Source organism: Perissodus microlepis, chromosome 10, assembly GCF_051167445.1.
Source record: "Perissodus microlepis isolate ML-2025 ecotype Zambia chromosome 10, ASM5116744v1, whole genome shotgun sequence".
Lineage (NCBI taxonomy): Eukaryota > Metazoa > Chordata > Actinopteri > Cichliformes > Cichlidae > Perissodus > Perissodus microlepis.
This window is the reverse complement of record NC_140470.1, coordinates 28,094,607-28,107,071: the sequence shown is the minus strand read 5'-3', so window position 1 is coordinate 28,107,071 and position 12,465 is coordinate 28,094,607. Positions and strand designations below refer to the sequence as shown.

At 39.4% G+C, this 12,465-nt stretch overlaps 1 protein-coding gene across 3 annotated transcripts in view; it reads left to right on the top strand.

Annotated features, from left to right (window-relative positions):
* Positions 1-12,465, top strand: part of doc2b (double C2-like domains, beta) — a 183,287-nt gene that overhangs the window by 78,041 nt on the left and 92,781 nt on the right. For all 3 annotated transcript variants that reach the window (XM_084940914.1, XM_084940915.1, XM_084940913.1), the window contains exon 2: positions 6,841-6,920. In XM_084940914.1, coding sequence (XP_084797040.1) covers positions 6,841-6,920 — 80 coding nt within the window. The remainder of the gene's footprint in view (positions 1-6,840; positions 6,921-12,465) is intronic.

Sequence of the window (12,465 nt, the reverse complement as noted above, 5' to 3'; positions counted from 1 at the left end):
GACTGGAACATGATTCTGCTGCACGAAAAAAATGACTCCACTTTATTATACTCCTGTTGAGTTCACAGCACTGTTGCATCTTAGTGGGCTGTACCACACAGCTAGCCAGATGGCTCATGCATCTGGGGTGCAAAGTAGTGTTACAAGCACCACCTTTACAAACTGGCTAATAGAATCCTACTGTTAGCCTGAATTTAGAGACAAACGCAGGCAATGTCATAGTAAATTAAACATTAATGTCCTGACGGAGGTCATGGGAGGACAAACCGTGTGTTGTTCTTTCAGCTCCGTAAAGATCCTCCTGTAAAGTACACCTCTGTTTGTCTTCATGTCACAGTGAAACTCGTTGACTCATTAAATCTGTTTAACTATCCATTAAGAAACGGAAGAGACCCTTTTAAAGGAGGATCACAACTGTGTCGCCACTGAAGACATAATTTATAATACTGTGTAGCCTGCTGTCATAAAAATATTATATCACAGTGTCATTCCAGGGTGGTGAGGCATAATGTAATATAATCTTCTGCCGCAGACAGATTTCACATCACACAGCTGCAAACATGATCTTTTCCAAAAAGCAGCTAAGTAGTTTTGCTGCCTAAATCTGACCAAACCCCAAATAATAGTAAAAACTAAGGTTATTATAATTAACTGAAACTAATCTCAAAGCTAAAACTAGATGTTTAAAAAACCTTAACTAAAACAAAAATGTAGAAAAAGGACTTTGGGGAAAAATAAAGTAACTATAATGGTTTTTGTGAACTTTAAAAAGAAGCTACAATTAAATTAAAATACAAGAAATATCCTTGATTTATCTTTTAGTTCGGTAAAATTGTATTACAAGTTCCCTGATGTGGCTTTGGTGGACGTGTGTATTAACACTGATTTTCCTAAATCTCACCTCTGACATATGCCCTCCATGCAATAATAATTAAAAGAGACTAAAACTAACACTGAAACTAATAAAAAAAAAACTTCACTAAAACTGAGCATTTTTAAACAATGAAAACTAAACAAGAAAAATCAACTAATCAACTAAACAAGAAAATCCATGCTGGAAACTAAACTGACCCCCAAAAAACAACCAACCAGCCAGCCAACCAACCAGCCAACCAGCTAACCAGCCAGCCAACCAACCAACCAGCCAGCTAACCAGCCAGCCAACCAACCAACCAGCTAACCAGCCAGCCAACCAGCCAGCCAACCAACCAACCAGCCAGCCAGCCAACCAAAACAAAACAAAACTAGAACATACAAAATTTTTGTAACTCTGGTAAAAACTACTTGACTTACTCTAAAAACAGTGAGATCTGTGTGTGATTTGAGCTGCAAGAATTTGTTGGTCTTCATGGCTGTTGCAACACCATGACAAAGGCCATAAAGACCACTGTGCTGACACTTAATTTGAACACACCAGAAAGTGCCTTCATGTACTTTTTTTGTCAAATCTATCTATTATTGCACTTTACAATAACTAAATGAAGGAATTTTCAAAGTGTTAAGTCTTGTTAAAGTGTTCATTATAACTCATGACACAAATGTTTGGAAACAAGGCCGTAACACTACTCGATTTTCACTACTCGTAGAAGATTTCACGATGATGTTGATATTGCGATATCTAGAAAAAATGTCCAAAAATGTATGCTGGTGTTCTTTTTTTGAAACATTTTTTTCTGTGTGTGGCTTTTTTGGTTTGTTTTTTTTAAAAAAATGAAGCTACTTTTGGGTGCTTGCTTATTCACAAAGGGTCGTCACAGTGGGTAGCTCAGCGTGTTTGAGTTGGCACATTTTACATCAGATGCCCTTCCTGACACAACCCCAAAGGGATTCATGTCTCCTGCTGGGATCGAACCAGGATATAAATGAATAATTAAATAAAACTGGGACTTGGTTATTTATTTCAACTTGCAATATTTCAGTTTTTGAAATGTTGTTTTTATTGTCAATAATATTGCGATGCGCACTTACCGGCCATGCTAATACCAGGTTGGACCCATTTTTCCGTTCAGATCAGCTTTAATTCTTTCTGGCATAGATTCAGAAATGTTCTGCAACCATTCATCACACAGTTGCTGCTGATTTGAAATCTGGTGACTGACGTGTTCATTGATACTGAAGACGTAATTCATAATACTGTGTAGCCCGGTGTCATAAAGAAAACAGTTTAAGATGATTTGAGCTTTGCTGACATGCAGTGTTAACCTGCTGGAAGCAGCAATCAGATGAAGGCATGGACACAGTCATCGCCAATACTCAGAGAGGCTGTGGCATTGAAAAAATGCTCAGCTGGTATAAAGATGTCCAAAATGTGCTAAGAAAATATGTCTGACAGCATGAGACATTAGACGCTTTCATGTTGTTTAAGCCAATTCCTGATGTGTCCATTCAAATGTTACAGCAGAAACTGAGTCTCGTCAGACCAGGCAATGGTTTTCTAGTCTGTTTTCCAGTTTTGATGAATGGTAGCTGCAATTTCCTCTTCTTAATTGACTGGAGTGGTACCCAGTGTGTTTGTCTGCTGCTGTAGCTCATCTCTGACATTACCAAGACACTGTCACCCAGAAAAGTGGATCACTGGGTGCTTTCTCTTTTGCAGTGGTTGTTTAGGAAAATTCCAGAAGATCAGCAGTTTCTGAAATACTCAAACCAACCCATGGTGCAAATAAGTAATATGTTGTATGATGAGTGTATATTGTGACACTAATATTTGGGAAGAACCATAAATTTTAATCTTATTAGATAATAAAAAAAAACCCATTGTGTCCAGGACTTTTTCAGCATTAAAAGTACATCCGATGTCCCTTCAGTGTCTGAATGTTTCTCCATGTAATGAAACAATCTGACAAATCAGTGCTTGGATTGATAAAAACAGGGAGGTTACAGCCTGACTCAATTGAAAAAAATGTATGCGCATGAAAAAATATTTAGTTTAAGATCACTGCAGCTGCATCGTTTTGAAGCTACAAAATGGCATCACTTAAATTTTCTTCAAAGTACATGACAAACGTTGACAGTTATGGTAAAAGGAAAGCACAAACTGACTGCGTATTTAGCTCAGCTCTGCGACATTAATTTGGTGAATCCTCTAATGTTTGCACATCGGCTGATATTTTCCAGGACGTTGTGGACACAAGTCGAAGCTTCAGTGGGCAGTTTTGCAGTTTGGCATCGCAAAGCAACAATGACTGTACACAGTGATTGTAGAACAATCCCCATTAATCATGTCGGTAAACTAAAAGGAAGCTAAATGCCTTCATCTTTGTGTGTGTTGGGGTGGGAGGTGGTAAAGAGGCTCAGTCACTGCTGATGAGCTCAGCTTTCTCTGGAGCAGCATTGATTCTCTGCCCTTTAGGAGAGTGCTCTTATCACAAGCTGGAACTTAATTCCTAACTCGTATTTAATGCTTTGGAAACTAACCAGCTATTGATAGCAAAATCTCTTAAGGGGTAATAATGTTGATAGCAATCCTGGCCATGTTGTCCGCTGGTTTAAAAAAAGGAAAAGCATCCTGCATCTTATCAGCTTAGTCGAGCTTCATTTGAGAAATATGAAGAAATGAAATTCTGTAAACAGGTTTAAAATAAAGGGCTCATTTCCAACTCTTTCATTTTATTCTTGGCCTCTACAGGAATAGTTTTACATAATTCAGAATTAATAGTAGTCTTTATTTATCCTACAGTCGGCCTTTGAATCAAGCCATTTTAGCTTCTCTTTCTTTAAACCAGCTTTCCTCTGATTGGCTGCCCCTCACAGCTAGTATTGACCATATTAGTGATATCTGCTCTCTGACATCATATATTGCTGATCAACTTTTTCGAAAAAAAAAAAATGAACTTGAGAATTTAGAGCACTCTGCAGCGTGGATTACACTAGCTTCATTATTTGGCATGCTGGTTACGTTTAACGTTAGCATGCAACATCACAATTATATACATGCGACAGAAAACTAAGAGAACCATAATAGTTGCCATTAATTTTCATTTCTTCTCATATCTTTTACAGTAAATAGCTGTTGCACTATTGCAACCACATAAAAAATGTTATGAACTGCTGATAAATACTGTAACTAACTGGAGGTATGTCTCTGTGGGTGAATAGTGAAGCTTGAAATACCCATCAAGCCAATTACCAAAGTATAATTTCTTTAAGTTTTTTCAGGCTTGAAGCTCTAGCCTACCCTTATATTTAGCTAGAACTCATGTGATTCTACCAAATACACCAGTGAAACTTACCTAAATATACCGTACCAGGATTAAGGATGAGGAACAAAATAAGTTTTGACAAACACATTAATGCTGTCGTTAAAACTAGCTGCTTTTATCTCACAAAAGGGAAGCTTTTCCTCTGTTTCAGAGACTTTGAGAGAGCAGATGATGTCTTTATTTCATCTCGAGTTGATTATTGCAATAGTTTGCTTCAGGTGTCGGTTTGTCTCTGTTTAGCCGACTGCAGCTGGTCCAAAAAACACTTCAGCACGGTTATTAAAAGGTACATGCAAGTGAGATTACATATGCATGGCATGGGTTGGCACCTTTTTAAACTCTCTGATCATTTAAGTTTGTACATTTCCTCTATATCCCTGAGGTCTGTTGAGCGAATGCTCCTAGCTGTCCCGAGGCCCAGAGGAGATCGGGCGTTTGCAGTTGCTGCTCCGAGACGGTGGAACAAAGTGCCCTTTCACATGTGGACGTCTCCAGCATTAGCCGCTTTTATTCTTCAGCAGAGTTCTGCATAGTTTTATTTGAGTTGTTTTACACAACTTTTCTCACTTTTATGTTTTCATTCTTAAACTCTGTCATTTTGTTTTGCGTTTCATGATATTTGATAATTTAAGGAGTACAGAAATTTGGTCAACAGCTGTAACTTTTAAGTGTTCCCTAGAAATAAACCTCACCACATTGTACGACAGTTGCTGTGTCCCAAATTGCGAACTTCCAACTTAGACTTGCTATTTTGGGTAAATAAGTGTGTTTCCATGTGGTAGCTGAGAATCAGGTGTTGCTGTTGTCATTTCTGGTGTGTTTGGTTTGACAGCACTACCCTGTCAAAGCTCACAAACCATGCAATGGAGTGGATACTGTACTACATGGAAGTGTGCTGAAAGTATCCACATTCAGACACAACGTGGATTTTTTTCTTTTCATTTATCTGATATTATTGTGTAAACATAATCACACAGTTTTGGGTAAATAAAAAATCATCCACAGTTTATGATGTAGTGAAAAAAAAATCAACAGTGAACACAAATGGTTGAACAAAAGTTTGATTTTTCTGTCTAAAATCCCAGAATGCTGTTTTTCCAATGTCCCGTCGGTGACTGTCGGTGGTTGTGATAAAGACATTACAGTTCTTTAATCAAGATGTTATTGGCTGAGCCCAACAATGCCGATACAAAACTCCTTATCCCTCTCACTAAGTGGTTGCGATATTGCGGTTCAGTGCGTCCATCCGTGGATATAAAATCATTCTAGAAAAGCCGGCTTGTGTTTCTTCCCACATAGCACGAGTTTGTAAGAGGAGGTAAAGTGTGGGGGAGGTGGTAATACTTAAAAGTACAATTGCAAAACCATGAAACTAATGTTCCCTGCTCATAAATATCAAAGTGTGACTGAATTTATTCCTTACGAACTGCTCAATCATTTAGAGTGTGTGAGGTCTTTTGAAACCCACACACATCTTTTCATGTTTCTTTTATTTATTTATTTATTTTATTCTATCAACATTTGATCAATCCAGGAAATGGGAGTCCCTTTTCACCTGGCATTTTGAAAGGACAAAGGATGAGATCATGCAATAAATTGTTCCAATTCACTACTCAGAAGCAGCAGCAGCAGCCTTGCCCTAATGGTAGGTACTAATTGTAATGGCTTTAAAAGGAGGGAGAGTCAAACGCAAGACAAAGGAGACCAGGGCGAGGTTCCAAATCCAAATTCTTTATCAAAATCTGAGGTCATATGCAGGCAGGCAGGCAGGCAGGCGGCCAGGCCACATTTTTTACATGCAGATAAGTGCAGCAGGAAGGATTGAATATACAGGCTGGGATGAAGTTACATGACGAGAACACAATGGGGGATAAAATACAGAAGAAAAATCTGACACAGTGAAGTCCGTCCTGTAGTGAGTGCTACGCAGAAAAACAGAAGCAGAGAAAAGCAGAACAAAGAGCAGGAGTAAAACTGATAATGAAAATGGAGACAGTTACGCCTCAAATCTGCTTCACCCAGAAAGCCCATTTTATCCGAGACGTCAACTGAAATACGCACGCTGATTTTCGCATTTTTGTTTCTTTACACTTGAGCTGCCCACCTGCAAATAAGAGATGTTGTTTTTTTAGCTTTCTGCACTTGGCAGCTTTCTGCTCCACTTTCTCTAATTAAACACATATTTCTCACCCTTCCTCTTCACTCTCTTACAATGTGGTCAACTTGTGAAGAGTACACTCACGGGTCAGCAGGATATGAGTTTTTGCTCTATTAAGAGCAACAGGTTGGACCACATTGGATGGGAATTGCAAAGTAAAACGATGCTAGCCCAGGGTTTATCCTCAGTTCTCCAATCGAAAACTAAATTGGGATTATGAAATCTAAAAGATTTTTGTTAACAGGATTAAGGCGTGGCCCTGAATACATAACTGGATCCCCCTCAGATTCATGCTGCTTTATTTTGTTTACTTCTGTGTTGCTTCTTACAGTTACATGTTGAAGAAGAAATTAGTGGCTGAAATGCGTTCTTTTCTTCGTAATGATCAAATCAAAGCAAAGCTGAATGTCTTCTCTCCCCCGGCGACTCTGTTTATGTGCCATTAAGACTAATTTCCTGCTTCTTTCTCTGTCTTTACAGCTACACTGGGAACCTTGGAATTCAGTTTGCTGTATGACCAGGAGAACAATGCACTGCACTGCACCATTAACAAAGCCAAGGTGAGCTACCAAGATGATGCTGATGATGATGACGATTATAAGATTTTGCAGTCTTTGCATGCACACTCGCAGTCGAGTGTCTCTGCTTTGTTGGTGTTTGCCTTGCATTTGGTTTATATTTAGATGAACAGATCATTCACTGCGCAGCCATCTGTCACTACTTTCTAACGAGGTTATAAAGTGCAGATCGATACAAACCAGCTGACGTGTTTTCAGTATTTTCTCAGGTTCGGTAAGATAACTGTCGAGTTAAATATTTTTGAAGAAGCCGCCTCTCGTGTCAACCTACACATACTGGCAAAAAGGCTGTGGAATAGCAACTTAACACATCCCACTGTTAAAAAAAGTGGAAGAGATACTTACAACTATTTTTATCCCAGAAGTATTTCTAAAGCATATTGCTAAAAACCAGATCATAAATGGTACCACGCCAATAAATGTCTTCTTCTTCTTTTTTTCTGAAGTAATTTGCTACTATTCAGTTGATTAATGGGGATTTAGGCAGCTAAAGAGTTTGATATGTTTCTTATTGGTGGAGATCAAACCTAGGAGCCCCTCTGATGACATGGTCCAAAAAATAAATAAATTGTGGCCACAAAATACTACTTCGTGGGCACGAAATGGGTATAACGTGCCCACGAAATAATAATAATTGCTATATAACTTTTGCACTGTCCACTTCCTGCTGTGACAAAACAAATTTCCCATGTGTGGGACTAATAAAGGTTATCTTATCTTATCTTAAGATCCTGTTTAAATGTCTCTCTGTAATAATGGTTCCTTGCATTGCAGGCTTTTCAAAATGCATTTGTAGCTCATTCCCAGCCTAAAATAAAACTCAAACATACCGTCTCTGTCAATGGTTTAGCCTACTCTTATGCTTATGTCTCTACGCAGCTGTCCAGGAATTGTATCAATATGATGTGCGCACGTTATCTATTTCGTTGCCATGTTATACCCAATTCGTGCCCACAAATTAGCATTTCGTGTGCACGTTTATACCTATTTCGAGGGCACGAAGTAGTATTTTGTGGCCACAATTTATTTATTTTTTGGACCATGTCATCAGAGGGGCTCCGTACAAACCAGACCTGAATGGACAGCAACCGCTTGGTGGCCTTTAGTGTTAAAAAAACCCAACATATTAAAAAATGCTAATATTAGAGCAGACCTTTACTTTTTATTTCCTCCTATTCCTAGGTAAATTTTAATATATTGCACTGTAAATCCTTTGTTTTCTGAGGTGCTCCCGTTTTTCTCATCTCATTTTCTTTCTGTTTGCTGGGAATGCAGATTTTACCTTCCACATCCAGCTGTTTTCCTGATAAATTCAGGGCATACCTTCAGGAGTTCACCATACTTGTCTCTCAATTGTTGGAAGTTTCTTAAACACTGCTTTTCTCACTAATTAACTCCTGTGTCTTTCCATTGAGCTTCTGTCAATTCAGCTCAACTCTTCCTGCAGATTTTCCAAATGACCAAAAAAAAAAAAACGCAGCTTTTCCTATTTTTGTTCTTAATTACTAAATTTTTGATTAGATTTAACGCATCCCTAAAAAATCTTATATCGTGTATCTCCATAGCCTTGTATTTCCTTGTATAATGCTTGCAGGGACCGCCGCAGTGGCATTGATAAATTTTTCAATAACTACATAGTTACCAAACATAGCATACTGAGATAAACCATATCTCATTTTTAATAAAAGCACCATTTTTATCTGATGTATAAAGGTTGAGCGAAGAGGTGTCGTCCTCGCTCGATCCCTTGCTTGTGGTTGTTGTGATGAAGTGATGGTTTTGACAGCCATGGCTGCCGTCAGCAGCTATAACTCTTCCTATCTGTCTGTGTGAATAGCTGGTATGGAGGAAAGTGGGCATCAGAGGAGCCTGTCTTGGCGGGAGTGTTGGACAGCAGAGTGGGCATCAGGCCATCTTGATTTATGGTGTTTATTTTCTATACCGCTCGGCTCCTAGGCTTCAGCTGCTGACCAGCCAAGCAGAGGAAACGATTTTTCTCCCTTGAATAGTGTATATAGCAATTTCCATGATTTAATTTGTTTTCTAAACCCCTTACTGATCCTTCTAACCACAGATTGTTTTGTTGGGTTTTCTGCCAAAGCTTCAAGCTTCAAGCTTCAATAGCAACTTCAGCTTCAGCCTCAATTGAGGATTTGTCTAATGAGATGTTATGGATTTTGGCTTATTGAAGATTAGGAGATTCATACAAAATCAACACTGGGAAACTTTCTTAAACTTCTGTGGATTGATGTTGGCGGCTAAAGAGGCAGAGTGCAGCAGGCACAGGGTTTTTTTTTCCTTCTTTTTCTGTGCAGCCGTGACAGCGCACGTGACAGTGCCTATTATCACAGACGAGCTGGCATTTGGTCAGAAAAATAAATGCCATTCATTGCCGAAGCTGACAAAAGGTCACCTGACAACATGACACAAACAAACAAAACAGGTTGAAGAAAGTGGAAAAGGCTACTGATTAGATAATTATTCTAACATGGCAAAAGATCTGAATTTAACTGGTATAAAAAGGCTTTTATAGAGGAACAGGTCAAATGTAGAAAATTCAGAAGGGCTCAACTCTACCTGCTCAACTACTCTTAATCATATTGAACCGCTCAAGAGAGGAAAACAAAGGAGGCTGAAGTAGAGCCAAAGAACCTGATGCACATAAAAGATCAGTACTGTAGAGTCAAACTGTAAAACTGTGAAACTGTTTACAATTTCATCCTGTGTGCACTACAAAGGCATTTCTAAAGGATTCTCACTTAGTTTTAAAGAGAGTGGTACATTCTCTGGATTGTTATCAGCTTCAAATTATATCCTCAAATTTAATTTAATTCCATTGGCAAACTACAAGCTGTTAGCCAATGAGCATGTGGTTTCACAGTCAGACCATCCCTTCTTTGTCGCCCGAGGCTTAAGAATGAGACATCAGAAACCAATGGGTGAGCTCACAGTAACTGCATCCATATTTTATATTATCTATGGTCATTAGCCAGTGGAGATAAACTTGATAACCCTCCTTTCCCAAACACAGAATTAAGCAGAATTTACAAAATTGGCTGGATTTTATTCAGTGCAATCCAAACCGAGTGACTGAGTCCATGAACTCATCATGAAAGTGCTTATGGAAGTCAAAGTCAAGTTCAAGAGCCGTTTTCCTTTAGACTTCGACAGGACCAGAAGTCTTTTGCAGCCAAAGCAGCCACAGTTTCAAAGCAGGCCTTATCAGCAGGGCTTTGTTCCAGAAATTTGTTCTCTGAAATTGTTGTAATTCTATCCAACTCAGAGTAGCAGGGGAAGGGCTAGAGCTCATCCCAGCTGTCATAGTGTCAGGAAAGAAACATTCACACTCACACCTTCAGTCAATTTAGAAATACCAGTTAATCTAGCATGCGTGTCTTTGACTGTGAGAGGAAGCTGTGTTACCCATGCAGGCACAGGGAGAACAAGGAAGCTCTGCACGGAAAAGCCCCGGCAGGCTGGTGGATTTGAACCGTGGACTGTCTGTGCTGTCTTCATAGCTCCTCATAGCTTTTTTGATTAGAGAGGCCTCGCCCTGCAGCTCAGTCAGCAGACGGAAACCTTCCCACAGCATTTCAAGATATTATTCACTTACCCAGCACAAAAGCAACAAAACGCTATCTGCATAATTTCCCATCCATTAAGTCACTAATCATTACCTTGGCATTTTTTTTCTATCTCCTCACGCTTCTATCACAAAGCAAATAATATATCATCTTCAGTCACTTGTTTTCTGGGACTCAAAAAGGATGAATGAGTTATCCACTGTACCTCCACTGCACAGAAACAAGTTATCATGCAGTGTTAAGTTCCTTTTTCTACTAATTAATTCACTCATTAATGCTTATAGAGGCTGTTGCAGAGCCATTTTCAGTTAAACTGTACACATAATATAAGAGGTCTGTGGGTTTCTTGGCCGCTACACATAGTAATCTACTTTTAATTTGTAAGTGGAACTGAAAGGCTCTGAACCAAGCAATAAGTATGAAGGTAATAGGACACAAAAGCCCACAGACTCTCTCTTATTAACATTTAATTAAATTCTCGCCGTGACATGTCAACAAGAAGAGAGCCAGACCTATTTGATAGGATTACCTTTATGAAAGCTACTTTTACAAGGCAAAATTACTGTGATTAAAAACCTTTTTCTCTCTTTTTTATACCATTGAAGAAAAAAAAAAAATCAAACACTGATCTTTTGGCATTAGGCCTTGAATCTTCAGACTGTTAATAAAACCATGTGTGAGTTCACCTTTCTGATTTCTATCATGTTGAAGTGAACTTAATTTCCATGTGGCAGGCATGTCACTAATCAAAAGGGGAGGGAAACTAGCACTTACTCAAACCAGAGATGTGCTGACTTCAGATAGTATTTCCATTAAGTTCCAGGTATAGATACAGACGTTATAGCAACAAGTAATGATGACTGTCTGGGCTGTTATTGGTTGGTTATTGATTTTATAAAGACCTGTAGCCCTTCTAAACGAGGGAAATTCATCTACTGTCAACCATATGTTAGACTTCTTTGTACTGTTGGCCATCAGTTATGGATATATTTGTCAAATTTCTTACGCTGAACTGGAAGTTTTACAAGGTTTTCACAAGGTAACTTTCAGGGCATCAGCAAAGCATCAAACCTCTAACCCACTGCAGGTTTAACCTTTCCTACGCATGAGCAAAGCTACACAACAGCTGTGTCCCAATTCCTTGGCCGCATCGTTGGTAGGCCACTATTAAAGGCCGATTACATCACAGCCAGGCGACGAAGGCTGTCCAAATTCGAAGGCTGCTCCAAATGCGGCCGACAAATGCGTCCTTCATTTCCCCCGGATTTGAAGGATGGGCCGGGTGTATCCTTCTTGGCCCAACCTATCCCAGAATTCATAGCGTGGCCCAGCCAATTCCAGTTTCCAATAATGGCGGCAGGTACTTAGTTTTATCTGCTCCATTTATCAAGAGATCACATAATTGCAATAGCGCTCCGACGTTTTCAGAGACGTCTCCCGGGGGACTCCCGGGACATCATTTTCAGACCCCCCGCAGTCTTTTGCTACTCAGGTTAAACATGATATATAAGTCACTTGGATAATTACAAATGTTATTGTTTGGCTTTTTTCAGTGTTTTATTTGTTCCTCAGTAAATCGGTTTGGCTGAGATTAAAGTTATAGTTTTCACACAGCTGAATAAATGTTGAACAGAAAACCAATTAAACAGAAGTGTGAGATGGTCGAGACTTTACGCCAGTGTCCTGTTATATTTTAGATAGCAAGGAGCAAACGGCTGAGTTTATTAAACTCCACCGAGACACTTGGTGACGCAAATCTGAAGGCTAGACTGTCCAATTTTACAGCCGCTCACTTCCACCCTTCTTGGTCTTCGAAGGACCCCGCCCACATAGACTGCGAGGGCAGGGTCCTTGGAAGGATGCAGCCTAGGTTTTGGCTGAGACAGCATGATTGGCTTGTATTACTGCAGGTTAAGCTGGTGATTGGGTCTTTGGGAGAAGGG